A 19,389-nucleotide genomic window follows, 5' to 3' on the forward strand; every position below is an offset into this window, starting at 1 on the left:
TACTGACATCTGTAACTGCATTTTTAATAAATCGGGGATTTATATTTGCACAGCACTCGCCAATGGTATTTTCCAGATGTTGTATGTCAGTAAATGGTCTACTTCGGTACACTTTTTGTTTCGGGTAACCCCACAAAAAAAGTCTAAGGGCGTCAAGTCGGGTGATCTAGGTGGCCAATAATGTTCCCAGTTACGTGGAAGGACTGTTTTACAGCAACCGTGTGATGTATTGGTGCACCATCAAGCTGATACCATAGGTCGTATTTAATATTTGAAAGCATATTATCTAAAACTCCACTAACCTCATTATTTGAAAGGTTGAGATAATCGACGGATGATAAATTTTCCCTAAAGAAAAATGGCCCAATTATTTGGTCGTTAAGTATCCCACACCATACATTAGTTATAAAGGAATACTGATCACCACATTCAACTGTGAAATTGGGATTTTCTTGGGCACACCATCGACAATTTTGAGAACTTACCGTTCCATTTGAAGAGAACTTTGCCTCAACTGTTCATGAAATTTTATACGGAAACTTTACATTTTCTTCTCTCTCTTTCCTTGAAACCAGAATGAAAACCCCAAACGGACATCAAAATCTCGTTCTTTCAATGTGTTAATAAATTTTGGCTTGTAAGGCCAAAATCTTGTAATCGGCATTTTTTATAATATCGGTTATGCTCGTTTGCCCGTTTTCAATAACTTTTAAGCAAATGTTAAGTTGGGCCTCCTCATCATATTTACTTGATTGCTACGGATCCTGTTTCTCTGCATTTCGACATTATCCTTGACACAGTAGTATGTTGAACATTTTTTCCTGGATGCCGTTCATTAAAAATGTTAGCTACATGCTGGTATGGTGTATTCTCACCACATATTAAAATTATTTCTATTCTTTCCTGAAGAGACAACGTTATTACAACAATAACTGTTAAGAATTTGACAAGTAAATCAACAACTTGACCTACTTAAAAATTTTATTCAACGTGATTAGGCATCCTTACCGCCCTAGTTAGTGTTTATAAATAATCTGTAAATATTGAATATTGAAATTTTAATGTAATTTCAACTCTAGTAATTTCATCAATACTTATTGCAGTTTTTGAGTTGTATCTGCTTTTTCAAAATTGAAGGTACTGACATTTGTTTAAGAAAATAGCGAAGTGATTGAAACTTTGCACCAGTCATGTTAGAATTTTTATAGCACATTTTTAATTTCCCTCTAAAAATGTCCGTATGAGTAAAACTTTATCAGAAAAGTTAAACTCCATGATGAGTTTGTTATGTATACATGAATTGATGACAATTAACCGAACTTGTTTTTTAAAATAAAGGTGATATCTGTCAAAAATAAGCAAAACGTTAACTTTATCCCATTTGCATAAAATTTGACATTTGGATATAAAATTGCCGTAGACACAACTTTTTCAAGTAACTTTTTGTTAAATTCGATCTAGAAATGAACTTTTCCAATTTTTTTTCAAAAAAAAAGTTGAATTTGACAATCTCTGAACGTCAGTGGGTCGCAGTTGGCCGCATCATTTCAAGTTAAATTTAAAGCACAAACAAGTGCCGAAGTTAAACTTCACTGAAACTTTTCGAAAAAAAAAGTTTCCCATATGGTGCGCACTTCAATGGTAACACTGTATATATATAGTCGATCGCTTCAAAAACACTTCACTGACTTTCCTCGAAAGCTTCTGATATATCGAGTTTTGGAAAATTATTTTTAAGCTTGATGCCTTGTTTCAATTTTCCCAAACGAACTCGATGGGATTGAAAACACATGAATAGGGGGGAAAGTCTCAGTATGGTGTGTCCAAACTTTTCAGCAATACTCTCAAGGGTATACACTGTTTCAAATTTTTTTGTCTGTAAAACTTCAAGTAGTTGGATTTTGGTATAGTAATCTTCAGAATACAAATTGTTATCCATCAAAAAACTTTGTATTCCAACTTTTATCGAATTTTTATTATAGTCTATTTCAAAAGAGTGTAGAGTAATAAATCATGAAGTGTCATAAAATTTGCCTGAATTTCGTTGTCGTCCATGGGCGTAGGCAAATCTTAGGATTATTAAACTTAATAATTGAAGTAAATTAAAAATTACAGACATAGATGATAATAAAAGACCATTTTTGGGAAGTAATTTGGTCTAAAACTAAGTACCTACATGTATTTAGGTAAGTAAAATTTCTTAAAAAAAGATTAAGATTAATTTTAGTGGTTCTTGTAAACTTATTTAATATGCAATTTGGGTTCATATACTTGAGCATGATTTCTCAAAAAAGGGTTAACACTTAGTTCCGAGGTGCCATGTCATTATAATAATCCCTTTTTGACCCTGCCCACCAATCATGCAATACCTATTAAACCCAGGTAATTAAGAAAAAGGGTTTAAATATATTGTAATGGTGTCTTAAACATTCGAGTTATAATAGTAATTGTTACTACACCAATTAAACGTACAGTGATATTGTGATATAGAAATAGTGAAAAAGTTATAAAATGGGGACATTTACTCCAAAGAAAAGAAGTGTAAAAAATTCTCCGCTATCTGTTTGCGAAAAAGTTATAATTTTAAATGTATATGATTGCATAAAACACGATCACCCTAGTTTGTCTGTGCAAGAAAGTGTTGAGCGATGTGCCCGAATGACTGGAATTGGACAGTCCACGATTTTTAAATTATTGCGAGAAAGAAAGATATCAGGCCAGGTAAGTCCATGCAAGAGAAAATCAGGAAGACCAATAAAAATCTTAGATGAAGACACCAAATGTGACATTCGAAGAAAAGTTCATTCGTTTTATTTTAAAAAGGAAATACCCACTTTTGAAAAAATATTTATCGAGATAAGCCAAGATAACGATATTCCTTTGATATCCAGAAAACTTTTATGGAAAACTTTAAAAAGTATGAATTTTGCCTGGGAAAAGCACAATCGAAAGGCACTATTACTGAAAAGTGATGAAATTGTTTGCTGGAGACGAAAATATTTGACAACTATAAAGCAGAGAGCAAAAGAAAATTTTTTATCTTGATGAGACGTGGATAAACGAAGGTTATATAGTCAAAAAAATGTGGCAAGATAAAAATATAACAAGTTCTCGCCAAGCTTTCATAGAAGGCCTTTCGACGGGTATTAAAGTGCCTTCGGGAAAAGGGAAGAGGCTTATAATTGCTCACATTGGAAGCGAAGACGGATTTTTAAAAGAAGGTTTGTTAAGCTTTGAGTCGTGCCGGACGGGAGATTATCATGAGGACATGAATTCGGATGTCTTCGAAGACTACTTCGGGGAAATGTTAAAATTTCTTTCAGCTGATTCGGTCGTGGTTATGGATAATGCAAGCTACCATTCAAGGCGCTTAGAGAAGGTACCAACTTCAGCTTGGAGAAAGCAAGAAATTATTAACTGGCTGTCAAATAAAGGTATTCAGTTTGAGACGAATTCAGTAAAGAAGGAACTACTAGCCATAGTAAAACAACATAAATCTCGCTTCATGAAATATGCCGTAGAAGATGTAGCAGAAAAGTATAAAGTAACTGTGCTGCGCCTACCGCCATATCATTGCGAATTAAATCCTATAGAACTTATATGGGCACAAGTTAAAGGATATGTTGCAAGGCACAATACCACATTTAAAATGAAAGATGTCAAGGTATTGTTTGATCAAGCCATTATGGAAATCACATCAGAAAACTGGCAAAAAGCAATCCAGCATGTTTTAAAAGAGGAAGATAAAATGTGGGAACTGGACAACTTGGTCGATCAGGTGGTTGACCCTATAATTATAACACCAGGGGATGATGACAGTTCTTCGGATGAAGACTATACTGATGTAGAATAATTTAATTGAATTGTAAATATACTATAGCGGGATAAGCAATCTGGACAGAGACCAGTGTATCAGTGACAGTGACACTTTTGCTTAGGTTAGGGTTTAGAATTAAGGGTAGTCTGAATAATTATTTTCTCGGAAGGTTCTCGAAAATTGTACCTAGTAATCTCTAGAACATTCAATTAGGGTATAAATAGAGTGTTGTTAAACGTTAAGGGAAGTTCACAGTTTTAGTATTGTTCAAGTGTCAAATTGTAATAACGTATCCAGTAAAGTTCTTGTCGTTTTTGTGAATAAATTGATTTAAAGTCCCCACAAGTGTTTCAATACGTAAAGTTCGTTCGTGTGTGTTTGTGAGTATTTCCCGATTTCGGTTCGTATATATTTTATTGTTACATTTTATATTTTTTCAATAACACTGTTCTGCTGTATTAAATTTTTATTTCTTTTAATATAATTTTTATGAATGCATATTCTTTTGGCAATTATCCCACTAGCGCGCCTCTGGCTTAGTATTTATCCGTCGATAACAATGGACAAATCCCTTAAAACAGGGTGATACCTACCTGCTCTTTATGAAACGACATAATTTTGCAATGCGGACTAGGGAAGTGACAGAATTTATTGACGGATCACCCTGTAGCGCTTTTGAATACTTAATGAGATTTTATTACTCTACACTCTTTTGAAATAGACTATAGGTACTTTGATGAGCTGTGGCGAATGAAAGAAAGCGTTGTCAAAAACTATCACGCTATTCGCATCCAAATTTGGAATCAATGTGTTTCCAAATCATTCCTCAAAAATATTAGCTTCCATGTTCTTATGATAGTCAATATAGCAATTCAAGTTTTTTCCACATAATTTCGAAGAATTCAAAAGCCATCCTTCACTTCCTATGTGTTAGGAATCACACGTTAAAAGGTAAAACCTCGTTGGTTCTTAGCTCGCACAAGTTTCTCAACTTCTGAGAGTTGTTGTTCGTATGGGGGCGACAGCTGATTAACGGAAAAACAGATTTGAAACAGATTTGAATCTGTTTAAAATCTGTTTCTCCTCAAAAAAACTCTCAAAAGTCGAAACTTGTGGAGCTAAGGACTAACGAGGTCTTACCCTTTGAACGGTTGGACAATAGAAAGTGAAAATCGATCGTCCGGCCTCGCGGATTGAACCACCGATTCACACAGCGGTTGTTTGAGTGAGTGGAGCCACCCACCAGGCTACCTTTCCACCGTAAAAATAATTTTGAAACATTTCACAAACAGACGGGACAGTTGGCTCAGAAGAAAAGCAGCTGGAAGTACTTCAGGCAATCGTTGAAAACTTCGAACGACCTACACAACAAATATATGGATATATGGTTGTAAAAAACTTCTGCAACGAGAAATCTTGAGGATTATAAAAATAATGAATACAAACTAAAACTCATACATAAAGTTTAGGAAATAAACTATGATTCAAGTATAATAAACAAACAATTTATGTGGTATATAATTATGTTTCCATTTTCAGAATATTTTAATGACAATAGTCACTTCAACTTATTGAATAATTCATTGGGAAGGTATTTGGATAACATGGCTCTATAATGATACCTGCAAACCACAATAATTTTTCCTTGCGCAGAAATATATCTCTCAGAGAGTTGTGATTTACTTTAAGAATTTTGATTTTATACAATTAGATGCACTGAAAGAAGAGGTAAACATACAGACACGCTTCATTACTTCTCAATTCAAATATAATACCCCGTATATTTTCACCTGGGTTGATACTAATGTAAGTAATTGTAATGTATATGTGTGTATGTATATATGTATTTATGTAATGTATATGTATGGATGTATATATGTATTTATGTGCTGTACTTTTGCTTGATATGTTAGTATTGAAATTATTTGTTTATTCATTATTTTGAATTTTACCCCTGTTATAAACATTCTGGTTTCTTGGGATTATTAAATATTATTATTATTACCAAAAATGAAACGTTCTCGTGTCTTCAATAAAAATCATGATGGCAAATCAATAGCTCCAATGAACTTTCTGTAACTATTTGAAATTGAGAATTCGAAGCACGTAGTTTTATGATGGACATGCGCATGTTTTACTGTTTCAAGCAAATCTGAAATATCTCTTGAACGGTTGATTTTTGGAATATAATGTTTCATGAAAATGACTCATAACCATTTCGGAATTTCAGATATCCTCAAATACAGGGTGTTTCATTAGAAAAAGCTGAGTTTTGTCCCATTCTTATCTTCATCTATTTCGAACATCTTGCATAACATTTTGGAAATATTACTCATAGGTACAAGATGACGTGATGAAATATTCTGTTGATTTAGTATGAGCTCATTCATGTATATTATCAAACTTTCGAAATTTATGTAGGAATCACTCGAGAGCCTAATACGTAGTTTTTTGACTAAATAACGATAATTTGTAAAATTATTTTCTGCAGGACAAACATTTTTGTCGGTAATACTTGATGCACCCAAAACAATCATAGTATACTATCGAAAAATAAGACATTCTAATGGAATCTTCAATTAATTTGTCTTTCATTTGTCTGATTATGAAAAATTCAGTTGCTCACCGTTTGAATAATTGGTCAATATGAGTCAAAAAACTTAATGTCTAGGCTACATGAATAACAAACATCAAAATAGTAAATACATGGACATCGACGGGTGACGAGAGAGAGAGAGAGAGAGAGAGAGAGATTCTGTTCGTAAGGTTGCAGTCAGTTACATTTGGTCTCAATGCATTTGACCTTTTTCTTGCATTTGATACAGTTAATATTTCGATAAAAAAATGAAAAACTATGGAGTGCGGAGAATAGAATATGAAGTACCGCAGGGTTCTGTTTCAGGTCCTTTACTTCTTATAATCTATGTTAATGACACGATGTTCAATTTATCCAAATAATCTAATATACATGCAACTGGTTATGCTGACGATGTCTCAATCATACTCTATAATAGGAATAGAAGTATTATCGAACAAAATATAGAGGACTATAAAAAATCAATTGAAATAACAATAACAATAATACATTCTTTTTCAACAAGTGTACACCCAATAGCAGAAAAAAAAATCAAGGTAAAATATAACTACAAGATAGGTAAAATTAAAGAAGTCAAATAAATATAATGATACTAATTCTGGTTACGCTTATAAATTGATGAAATAAAGTTGATATCACTAGACGTACAATTATCGTTGAAGATTTTACACATTGAATAAAGTGGTGACTTGAGGAGTACATTAGTGCCAGAAGCCGAATTGTAAAAAGTAATTTCTTGGCAGGAAACAAATCTTGGTACATAAAAATTGATCCTAATCAACAAATAGGGACAATCTACTATGCCGTGGAGAGTGGTAATTGCCAAGCAGTCTTGTCTTTCTTGCAGAGATTGAAAGTGAAAAGTATTCAGCAGGTATTTATGGGCATATCCTTTCTCGGGGTAATAGCCACAACATTTAAAGAATATGTTTGGAACATTTCCTTTGAAATGCATGAAGCTGAAGCATCTTTCAAGAACAATGTTACTTATTTTGTAACTGTAGGCAATTGGATGTTGTTAACGCCAACGTTGAGATTTTGCATTCGTCGATGTTGAGTTTGAGATTTTTTCTGGTGCACCAGTGTTTCAATGATGTTAAATTATTTTGTAGTAAGGAACAATTTTGAATACAGGTAACTGGACTGTATATTTTCAAATCGTCAGCAAGTAGGAGATGGGTGGCACTAATTTCAAATGATAGATCGTTGATAAATATCAAAAAAGAAGTGGACCTAGATTAGAGCCTTGTGGGACTCCCAAGCAAGCTATACAGCGATCGGACGTGTACCCTCCATAGTCTATAAACTGAGTTCTTCTGAGAAAGTAACATTACTTAGTAATAAGTAATGATCAATGGTGTCAAAAGCCTTTAACTGAAAAACAGATTTCAAACAGATTTTTTTTTTTGGATATCATTGTCAAGGGTCTCCGATATTACCTGAGTAATGCAGATTAAATTTTAATTTCGAATAATGTACATAGAATAGCAAAAGGTCTGTAGTTAGATATAATTGCTGTGTCACCTGATTTCAAAACTGAACAAATTTTGATTGTTTTTTCACAATGTTTCGATTTGATAATAATGTTGAAAATATGACAAAGTGGATTAGCTAAAATATTTATGCTGTCTTTTATTATGAAACTAGGTATGTTACCGACACCCGAAGTCATTTTATTGTTGAGTGTTTTAGAGGTCTTGCTAACATCAAATTCAGTGATCTGCATCATAGAAATGTAAGAGTTATTATGTGTGCTAGTTGATGCTTGCAGAATATCGGAAATAGAGTCAATATAAACGTCTGAGAAAAATTGTGATACTACCTCATTGACTTCATCTTGAGAATTGTCAAATGTTAAATCATTATATGTCATAATGCCAGATATTCAAGGTGTTCTTCCCTTGAATTGAACAAATGACCAGAATGTCTCAGGATCATTGTAGATATCCCTTTCGACTTGCTGAATATAGGTAGCATAAGCTGTGCTAATCATCTGTTTGATTTCTCGACATAAGGATTTGTACTCCTTTACTAGCGAAGGTGTTCTAAGTTTTTTTGAGGTTCTTGCGTGTATTCTCTTTTCTAATAATTTTCGCAATTATTTCATGATTGTACCAAGGCGGATTAAGATCAAATAGTTGTTGGTTCACAGATAGATCAAAAACACCTTCCGGTTCTGGTGCAGGTGTTTTCAGTCGCAGACCCAGGACAGAGTTATCTACTGCGACTGTATTTCAAGCGGAAATTGAATTGTGTGAACATATATACCTAAAACGTAGATGAAATGAGTCAAATCCAGCTTCAAAAACACAAAACTATCAACTGAAAATATAGGCCTGAATTATCAAATATCTGGTCAATTATTGAAGCTAATTAAAAGATATATTCTGACATCAAAAACTTACCCGTTATTTCCACTAAACGCACGACAAATTAAATATCAACAATATTTAATCCTCGTTCATATAGGTTATGTCTAATATAACATGTATTTAGCATTATAAAACGAATATTTATCATAAAAAAGGTAATATGTGATGAATATAAGTAATTTATTTTATAAGAGTCACCAAAGTGTCATTTATTAGCAAAAATGTTGCCAACTAACTTATAAACAATCACAATAGTTGTGTAACGACAGCAGAGCCACAGCGGAGCAGAAAGGCAAACAAATATTAATAGGACCGTATTCTTAGTATTCTGTGTAAAAAAACCATCAAAATAACGGGATGCTTAGTTGTGTTTCGAAAAAATATTTCATATAGAAATGAGTTGTTAGGGTTGGATGGGAGTTCAGTTATAGCAGCTAAACCATATAAGGTGATTCACGGCATTTAATCCATTTGGGAGTATCTAGGTTTCCGATAAATTTGTGATTTGAGCGTATGCGTTCGCGTTCAAATTCAATTGTATAGGTTCGCTATCCACTTTCTATAATTAATTCGTGACAGTGTTCGTATCCATAAGTATTCGTTAGTGTAAATGGCTTTAATCTTTGGTATTGGGATGTTGACTAATTGACGTATGATTAATTTTTGTGGTGGGTTCGAATACTCTATTTGTAACAAATATTTTTTTATAATTTTTTGTTTAGTGAAACAAGAGATAATGGTTGGTTTGGGTTAGTTTAGTTTTGTTTCAGTTATTTCAGAAAACCCATCTATTAAAAAATATACGGTCGGAAATCTTAATAGAGTGGGTCTAGAACGGTTTGGTGTTGGGAGAAAACTCCAGTAATATGAGGTAACACTCTTGCAAAATACTTCCATATTTTAATACATTGTAGCTTACGGCCAAAAAAATATTGAAAACTCATTTTTATAAATTATAATTAATTGATACATTTTGTCAATTACTAATAATCAGTTTCTATTGTTACTGTATTCAATTCTAATTCATCCTTAATTTTAGACACTATGATATGCATATATTAGTGTATTAATTTATACTTTCAATTTGATAATAATTCCATTGTGTGGATACTGTAGTGGATTTTTCTGTTTGTATCCCAAATATATAAATAAAAATAAATAATAATTCAATGGCGGTCATTTTGAACATTTATTGGAGGGTATAAAATAGTTTTAGATTCAGTTCAAGGTGCTTCAAATAGACGAAGAAATGACTTGGTGTTCCATAAGAAAACTTTCTGGAAGCTTTTTGAGTTGCCCTGTATATTGGAAATACTAATAAAACACTTTAAATTATCCCACCTAACCTAGTGCTTCAATTTTTTCTTGCGAAAATCAGGAAAAGGTAATGATAATGGTTAAAACCCGTCGTTTAGCCTTTATAATCGATGAAAGAAACTTTTTAGTCAAAAAATCAAAGACAGATAATATTTATCCAAACTATATGTGAGAAATCTTTTATTCATACTAGCACTTTTGTAAAAACCTAAAGCTTTAAAAGTAGTCCGACTCTGCCGCAATACCATCACCCCCAGAACTAAGTGTTTCTTAACAGTTTTATAGGGGTAACATGGTAGCTAAAATACGTTGAAATGCTCGCTACTGATACCAATTCATTTTATAGAATGACGCCATTTGTAATGATAGCGATCCGGGATACTGAAATTAGATGAGTTGAAAATATGAAATACCGCACATATAGTGATATTTACAGCCGAAAAGTACATAAATATTATAATATTATATTATATAGAATGAAGTGAATTAAGTTTGCGACTAGAAAATTAATACGTCGACAGAGTGAATTTTTGTATAATTAATAATTTTACCGAAAACATTTATAAATGAGTGGCGCGCTTAAATTTTGATAATAATAGGCTATATATTTGTCAATAAAATTTCATTTGCAGTAAAAATATCAATCTTCGAAACATAAACAGTTTTATGAGTGCAGAAGTGAAATTTTGAAATGGCTTCAACCTTTCTATTTGTTAGTTTTCAATTGGTGAATTATCTATTATATTTTCCTAGTGTCCAATACAAAATTACTTCTTGCGTCTTCAAGAAAACATTTTTGAAACTTTTTTATTTTATTGTTATCGTTTTCGGCTGTATTATATTTATAACGCCTACTTGGAACTACTAAAAAACTCTTATAAAATTGTCTTCTGATTATTTTATAAGTATCGCTTAAATATGTTGCAAAAGTGCAGTAAGGAAAGTCTTTACAAAACTACTTTTTAAGAGCGTTAAACAAATTTTATAGTAACTGCCAAAATGTTTATAAAACTGTTTTGTAGTGTTTGTAAAAGGCCTTACAAAATATTGATAAGTACTATAATGTTTTATAAGACGGTGCCAATTTCCTATTTATAGCAGTTTTGTTTCTCCGAAACGTTTCCGCAACTATTATAAAATACGAAATTGCTAGTTGGGCTGTGTGTTGCCTCTGTCTGGAAAATGATGAAACAGCAGAGCATATACTTTGTGCCTGCCTTGCTGGCGACCGAACCAGGTTCTTTGAGTTCGGTAGATCCATACTCTCACCATTTGACCTGAAAGATCACTCACCATACAAACTAATCGGCTTCGTTAAGAAGCTGGGTTTATTTGGCCGATTGTGAATAGGTGTGAGCGGTGGAGGGTCGAACAGACCCACTCACTTTAGACCTACCTACCTACCAAGGCGGATTCTTTTTTGTTTTATTTTCAAAAATTGGGACACAAGTTGAAAAATTGTCAACGTCGGTAATTGCATTTTTAACTGACTGATCTATACTGAGAAACATATCATACAATAAAGAAAAATTTGCTTTCCTAAAATTGTATTCAGAGGATTCTGATTTGTAGAAAAAGCTATTGTTCGTTTCACACTGTTCAGAGCAGGATGTTGGCCGTCTTCGCTGATCAGAGGACATTCGTCTCTATTAACTTTATCAAATTCAACACGTTTACACTAAGTTATAGCATGGTTAATGATATTGTATCATTAGGAGGCATACACCTAAAATATAGATGAATGACGAATCATTATAATTCAATAAGTGAATAAATATACTTCATTTACAATTTATGAAATATAGGTACTGTGTTAATCACGGTGCTCAATATAAATCAAAACATCTCATTGGAAGAGCAACATTCATCAGAGTACTTGAACAGCTACATCCGCTTTTTCAAAACTTCCATGCGGCTCGACGTTTGCCGACCTCTGGTATTTGATATTATTATGCTTTGATAACAACTTAAATAAAAATTGAAACTTGTTCATGAAATCTTTCATCTGAATTGTATTACTTCTTCCCACAGGAAGCATTGAGAAAGATCTGAAAACCACTGTTGAATCTTTCCTGAAAACTGATGAGAAGGATGATTCTTTCAATCAAGCCATTCTGGAATCCAAACCTCTATCGATAGCATTATGGAGAGATGACAAAGCATTTTATGTGTTCGATCCAAAACCTAGAGACAAGATAGGAAATGTTATCGGTATGGAAGACTGGAGTATAATCAATGTAACAAAACCAAAAACAAAACCACCGATCAAAACTGACAACATCGAAAAAAGTGCTACGATGCCTACAGGGGATGAATTTGATGACAAAGATGTCGTTACGAAAGTAATTGATTTCGAGAAGTTTACGGAAGGGGAAGCTGCACCGATGAAAATGAAAGGCCAAACTGAAGATGAGGGGTAATAATTTCCTATAACAATTTTTTTAATGATTAGGATCACAAAAATAACGTGATAATAATTGATAAAATCAACATAAAAAAGGTCCTTCCATTCTTATTTCACGTAATAAATCACTTCTTGGTTGGAGTGCTCCTTCATTAATTATCAATGTTGGATATCATATCTTTTTCTCAAATAACTGCATTCCAGTTAAAACGAGCCACCCTGAATAACTTTCAAAACAATGATTTTCAGGAAAAGTAAGAAAACACGTCAACAATAGTATACATCGGCACCAGGGCAGTAGCGAAAAAAAACCAGGGGGGGAGGGAATCAAAATTTTCCCAACCCCACCAGCGAAATTTCCCAACTTTCGAAAAAATGAAAGCCGAGGGATTAGTTACTACTATAATATATTAATTTTCTCACTTAGCTATCCATAAATAGGCTGAATGCTTATGCCCGATCGAGTATGCACAAAAAAAATGAAGCTTGGTAATTATAAAAATAATAATTGGAATTTTTGGTCCTTGGTCTTCCACCATATCCACCATGCATAGGAATATTCAATACAAATGAAAGGAAACAACACTAAAATAATATTGTGCTTATTGTTTTCTACTATTATTTTTTTTATCTTCACGGCCCGAAATTTCCCAACTTTTCCAAGTCGAAAAAACAGCGAAAAGTTGGGAATTTCGTAAAACTGTCACTTAAAAATTAGTGGATTGTTCAGGACTGTTCTCTCACTTGGAAGAAATTGAACTTCTTTGAAGTTTTCAAACAACTCAGAATTATGGGATCTCCAAGTTATGCATGTTGGGAAATCCCGACCTTCTCCTGGTTGTTTCCTTTTTCTTATCACCTCTGCCTTTCTTTTCTCTCATTTTTATTTTTTAAATTTTTATTCATTTTTTTACTATTATTTTTTTCAATCTTCACGGCCCAAAATTTCTCAACTTTTTCCCAAGTCGAAAAAGCAGGGGAGGAGGCTTCCCCCATGACGACGGCCCTGATTGATACACATTTTGACATATTCACATTTGATGTTACTGCCCCTGTTCACAGATAGATCAAAAACACCTTCCGGTTCTGGTGCAGGTGTTTTCAGTCGCAGACCCAGGACAGAGTTATCTACCTGCCTAGGAACTTATGCGACTGTATTTCAAGCGGAAATTTACGCTATTGAATTGTGTGCGGAAAGATTGGATAAATCCAACCTCACTCACAAGTCACTAAAAATATTCTCGGACAGTCAAGCGGCATTGGAAGCTCTTGGCTCGCACCGAGCAACGTCTAAATTGGTAGCAAACTGCCAAAAAAGATTATCCTTGATATGAAGACTGAACAGATTGTCTTTGGTCTGAATTCCTGGCCATACTGGCCTGGAAGGCAATGCAGCTGCTGACTCTCTTGCAAAGGAGGCTGCTGCAAGCGGCTTTATTGGACCAGAACCTGTCATTGGCATCGCTTTAGGCTTTGCCAAACAAACACTCAACACCTGGATGGCAAGAAGAGTTATGCACTTCTGGCAGAATCTTCCAGGATTGGCTCACTCCAAGGCGTGTATTCACCCTTCGAAACTTGATCCCAAACAGTTGTTGGACTACAGTAGGGATGAACTACGATGTCTAACAGGCCTTCTTACAGGTCACTGTCATTTGAATTATCACATGCAGAGACTTGGACTGTCGGAAGACAGTGTGTTTCGCCTCTGTCTGGAAAATGATGAAGCTGCATCATTTTTTGTGCCTGCCCCGCTGGATACCGAATCAGGTTCTTTGAGTTCGGCAGATCCGTACTCTCACCATCTGATCTGAAAGACCACTCACCATACAAACTAATCGGCTTCGTTAAAAAGTTGGGTTTATTTGGTCGAGTGTGAATAGGTGTGAGCCACAATAAACCCTTATGGGTTGCGGTGGAGGATCGAATAGACCCACTTACTTCAGAGCTACCTACCTACTTCCCCTATCGCACTTCCGGAGCATGTCACCACTTTTTTTTTAAATTGATCATCCTATATTGTTTCGCATTATCAGATACTCCATGATAAGCAGAATTCAACAAAGTCTAAAACATATGGTCTGAACCATATGGTTTGGGAGCTACAAACTATTTGAGTTGAGAACGAGCCACCCTGAATAACAATGATTTGCAGGAAAAATAGAAAAACAGGTCAACAATTATACAGGCGGCCACATTTTGGAATATTCGTTATAGAGACAAATATGGAAGCAATAAATATTAATTCTTGAATCAAACTCTGATGATTGGACAATGAGAAGAAAAAAAAGTTCTATAGTAAATGTTCAAAAACGTTTTCACCAACTTCCATACAATGTAACAAACGAACTTCCACTGAAGCCCTCACATGGTTGAGAATCTCGGGAATTATTTCTCTGCAATGCCTCATGATATTCTCTCTCAAATCTTCTAATGTTTTTGATTCTATCTCATACACTTTAGACTGCAAATGACCCCATAGAAAAAAATCTACAGGAGTGAGATCCGGAGATCTAGGTGGCTCATCTGTACGACCTCTTCTGCCAATCCAGCGGTCAGAAAAATGATCATCACAAAATTGTCGCACTGAATCTGCACAATGAGGAGGTGCATTCTGCCGAAACAGTATTTCGTTTTCAAATAAATTTATATTATCCTCAATTGCCTTATTGATGCACAGTATTATTCGATTCTCCAACATATCCAAAAATTTATCATTAGTCAAATTATCATCGATGAAAGAAGGTCCTATGATGTGGTCTCCTTAAATCCCTGCCCAAACATTCAGTTTTTGAGGTCGTTGGGTATGTACTTGACGGTATAAATGAGGATTCGTATCACTCCAATGTCGACAATTTTGCCGATTCACCTCTCCATTCAAACTAAGCGTACATTCATCTGAAAAACTAATTTTATACAAGAAATTCTGATGCAAGTTGATCTGTTCAGTGAGACTTTCCCAAAACTCGATACGTATATCGAATTCATCTTCGTTTAGTTCATGAACTAGTCTAATCTTATATGGATGAAATTTGTAGTTATGAAGGATCCTGAAAACATGTGTACGACTGATTCCTGATTCTCGAGATAACTTAGTAAGAGAATATGAATTTTCTATCAGTCCAGCATGCCCTGAAACTACAGTTCAAATAGCTTCATCGTTAACAACTTCTGAACGGTTATACTTTTTTTTGTTGACAGATTCAGTTTCCACAAATTTGTTCAATAATTCCGAAACGTATTTGTGTCGTACATGTCGTACATGAGACAAATACAAAATAAAGAGGATATCGAATTCAAACTTGACTAAGCAGAATAATTCTTTTTTGAAGTATACTCCACTTAAAGACCTATGAAACCAAAGTAACAGATTGTACAGAAGTTCATTCAGGGTGGCTCGTTTTCAACTCAAATAATTTTTAGCTCCCAAACTATGAACTTCAGACCTTAATGTATTCTACTTTGTTGAAATATGTTCATCATGGAACATCTGATAATACAAAACAATTGAACCGTTTAAAAAAATGGTTACATTCTCTGGGGGTGCGATAGGGAAAGTTAGATCAAATGTGAATAATTAAAAATGTTTCCCCCTGTATATTATTGTGTTTTTTTTTCCTGAAAATCATTGTTCCAGGGTGTATTGTATTGTATTCAGGGTGGCTTCTTTTCAACTCAAATGATTTATAGCTTCCGAACCATAAGCTTCAGACCATATGTTTTATACTTTGTTGAAATCTGCTCATCATAAAGCATCTGATAATGCGAAATAATATCGGGTGATCATCTTAGAAAAAATCAGTGACATGCTCTGGGGGTGCGATAGGGGAAGTAACATCAAATGTAAATAGGTCAAAATGTGTTCCCCTGTATACTATGGTTGACGTGTTTTTTATTCTTCCTGCAAACCATTGTACCAGAAGTTACTCAGGGTGGCTCGTTTCAAATGGAATGCACTATATATTTTTGAATGCATAATGGAGAAGTTTCGCGATATTTTCTTTGCCAGATTAACCTTATAGATCGAAATGAAAAAAAAAAACAGGGAAATAGTTGAACAATTGGAAAGCCACAACTTTTCTTTTTCATAAAGTTATTCTCTCCTGAAAATATATCCCTTTCTTTCTTACCATTTCAAATCAGAATCCTATTACTGGGATTGAATCAAATAAGCGGATGAACTGTCTTTAAGTACTGACATCAATGATATGAATATATTTAACTCATTCGTGACATAAATTCACAATTGTACGAATGAATTGAGTGCTTGATCTTGTGATGTTATTCAGATTGGTGCTGTAGTTGTTTCGAAAGTATTTCTTTCGTGTGATTCAATGCAATGCTTATATAGTGCATTTTTTAATGCCCCCTTTTATTTTTTGAACGGGTCAACTCAATAAATTGAAATTTGGGATGATGAAATTAACGCATGAATACTTATTTTGAAGTGAAATTGACAAATGAAACTTTCGAAATGGCGACTGGGCATCATCTGGGAAAAGGGGGGTCTTGTGATACATTATTTTGAAGCTCCTGACGAATACTTCACAACCCTAGAATATGAAGTCAATATCTTCATCTACTACAAAATGGCGGAACATTTAATAATTTCCTGAAGACAAACACATTGATATCGATATTTCTAGAAATATTCCTGTTTATCTGCCATATGACAATTCCAACAACCCGATGAGGTTTGTTGAGTTATTTTTTGTTTATAAAAACGACAAAAAATGTCAGTACGACAATGAACATCATTGGTCATTTAGAATATTCTCATTTAGTTTTCGGTTTTACTAGTAGAAAGGTACCACGTCAACAGTCTGTAAAATGGTCAATTCTCGTCGAATGGAAGACAAAATTGAAGCGATTTTTATTTACGGTGCGACGCGTAAGTTTGACGAGACCGAAAGGATTTATTTTCAATGAACGTTTCCCGATTCGTCCTATCTGTAGAAAATATTTGAGGGAACGTGTTTCCAAATTCACAACTAACGGTAGTGTACATAACAAAAGACCCCCAGGTCATCCGTTCATTCCGGAAGAACAGCAAATGCAAATAATGGGTGAGATGGTGGTAAATCCTGAACAGTCTACTTATTCCGTCGCGAATGTTTGTGAGGTGTTTCCTTCTACTGTGTAGATACTTTTGAAGAGGAATAGGTATCATCCATACAAAATTAAAATTGTACACTAATTAACTGAAGATGATCCTGATCGAAGAACAGAATGCTGGGAAATCATTACGGAAACCTTTGCAAGGCATCCTACCTATCTCCACAATATTTGTTTTAGTGATCAATGCACATTTTTTTAAACGTCAATGTTCACAGACAAAATTGCCTTTACTGGACTGACACCAACTCTCACGTTTTCCGGAAAACACATACCCAATATCCAGAAAAATTAACGTTTGGGCAGGAATATTGGGAAACCATATTGTAGGACCTGTATTAATTGATCAAAATTCAACAGCTGCATTTGAATATGCTGGAAACTACTGTTGACCCTCTCATCACTGAAATCTTCGAAGCAAGTCCTAATCAATTCGATATGGATATTGTATGCCAATAAGACGGAGCACCACCACATTACTCCAGACAAGTAAGAAACTATTTGGATACTACTTTTTCCGGTCGTTGGATTGGCCGTCGAGGTCCTACAGAATGGCCAGTCAGCTATCCAGATTTGCTACCTTTGGACTTTTTTAATGGGGCTATTTGAAGCAAAATGTGTACGAAACTAAACCTGTTTCAATATTGGATATACGACAGAGAATAATAAATATTTGTAGGAATGGAATGGAAACTTTTTGGATGGTTCTCGGGTTGACATGATAAATTTTTCACTTATATAATTCGCAGTATTGTAGCAAACTCCAGATGTTGAATAACCCCGTAATAAATAATCATATAGACTCATATATGGAGAACGAGCAGGCCACTAAATTTCACTGCGTCTACCAGCTATCACAAAAAATTTAATTGGAATAAGTGTACACTTCTAATGTGAAACATGATACAGCGCCTAATACCAAATATTTCTATTAATTACATTAGGATCATCATTTGGAAAAAGTATTTCTTACTCTGGAGGTGAGAAAATTTGTTGGGAATCCAAATAACGTTCATTAATTAATGTACTATCAAAAAATGGTTCGATACTTTGAGAACTTATAATTCCAGCTGAAGCTGTCGAATACATTTCAATATTTGAATATTTGAAATTTGAAAAATCCCTATATTGGTGGCTGGAGAACTGAAAGTTCTTCAGCCCTTGTTCCATATAAAAATTTATAGGAGAGTGATATCACTCTATAATGTCATTTCATGGGTTCATTATTGAATATTTTGGTACAAAAAAGGCTTCTTGACTCACATCATACTTATGAACGAGTTGATATATATTTTGCAGTAATTATTATATTTCATTATAGTGAAGAAGAAGAGGAAGGAGAAGAGAAAGAAATCAAATACTTTCCTGTCGCCCACAAGAGTTCCGCCTACTGGAGGGAAAAAGAAAAAAGCGGTAGGGCTTATACAATGTGGTTCACCAAATTGGATGATCTCCTGGATCACATTTATAATAACATTGCTCCAAAGGTTGGGAAAAAAGAAAGTTTCATTTTGAAATCTGTGAAGATAACCAATACTCCACAACTTAAAGAAAAAATCGAACCTTGGGAAGACAGGAACGATGTATATTCTGGAGATTGGTATGACTTTATGGAAATTGAATATGGAAAATGGATACTGAGAGGTGAGTTATAATTATAGAGATTGAATTATTCTAAGAAAACATGTTGGTTTTCGAATCCCCAATCGTCACAAAATTCAGAACGATTTGGCAATTTATTACAACATTTTTCACCTTTGGAATATAT

The 19,389-nt window shown here is 34.1% G+C and overlaps 1 protein-coding gene across 1 annotated transcript in view; it reads left to right on the forward strand.

Moving 5' to 3' along the window:
- Positions 1 to 19,389, forward strand: part of LOC111510012 (uncharacterized) — an 88,764-nt gene that overhangs the window by 44,839 nt on the left and 24,536 nt on the right. Inside the window, exons 13-14 of the mRNA XM_074183584.1 lie at positions 12,134 to 12,518; positions 18,943 to 19,265. Of these exons, the coding sequence (XP_074039685.1) occupies positions 12,134 to 12,518; positions 18,943 to 19,265 (708 nt within the window). The remainder of the gene's footprint in view (positions 1 to 12,133; positions 12,519 to 18,942; positions 19,266 to 19,389) is intronic.

This window comes from Leptinotarsa decemlineata, unplaced genomic scaffold (genome assembly GCF_025532065.1).
Source record: "Leptinotarsa decemlineata unplaced genomic scaffold, Ldec_3_MD MMD2_tig00026340_RagTag_RagTag, whole genome shotgun sequence".
Taxonomy (NCBI): Eukaryota; Metazoa; Arthropoda; class Insecta; order Coleoptera; family Chrysomelidae; genus Leptinotarsa; species Leptinotarsa decemlineata.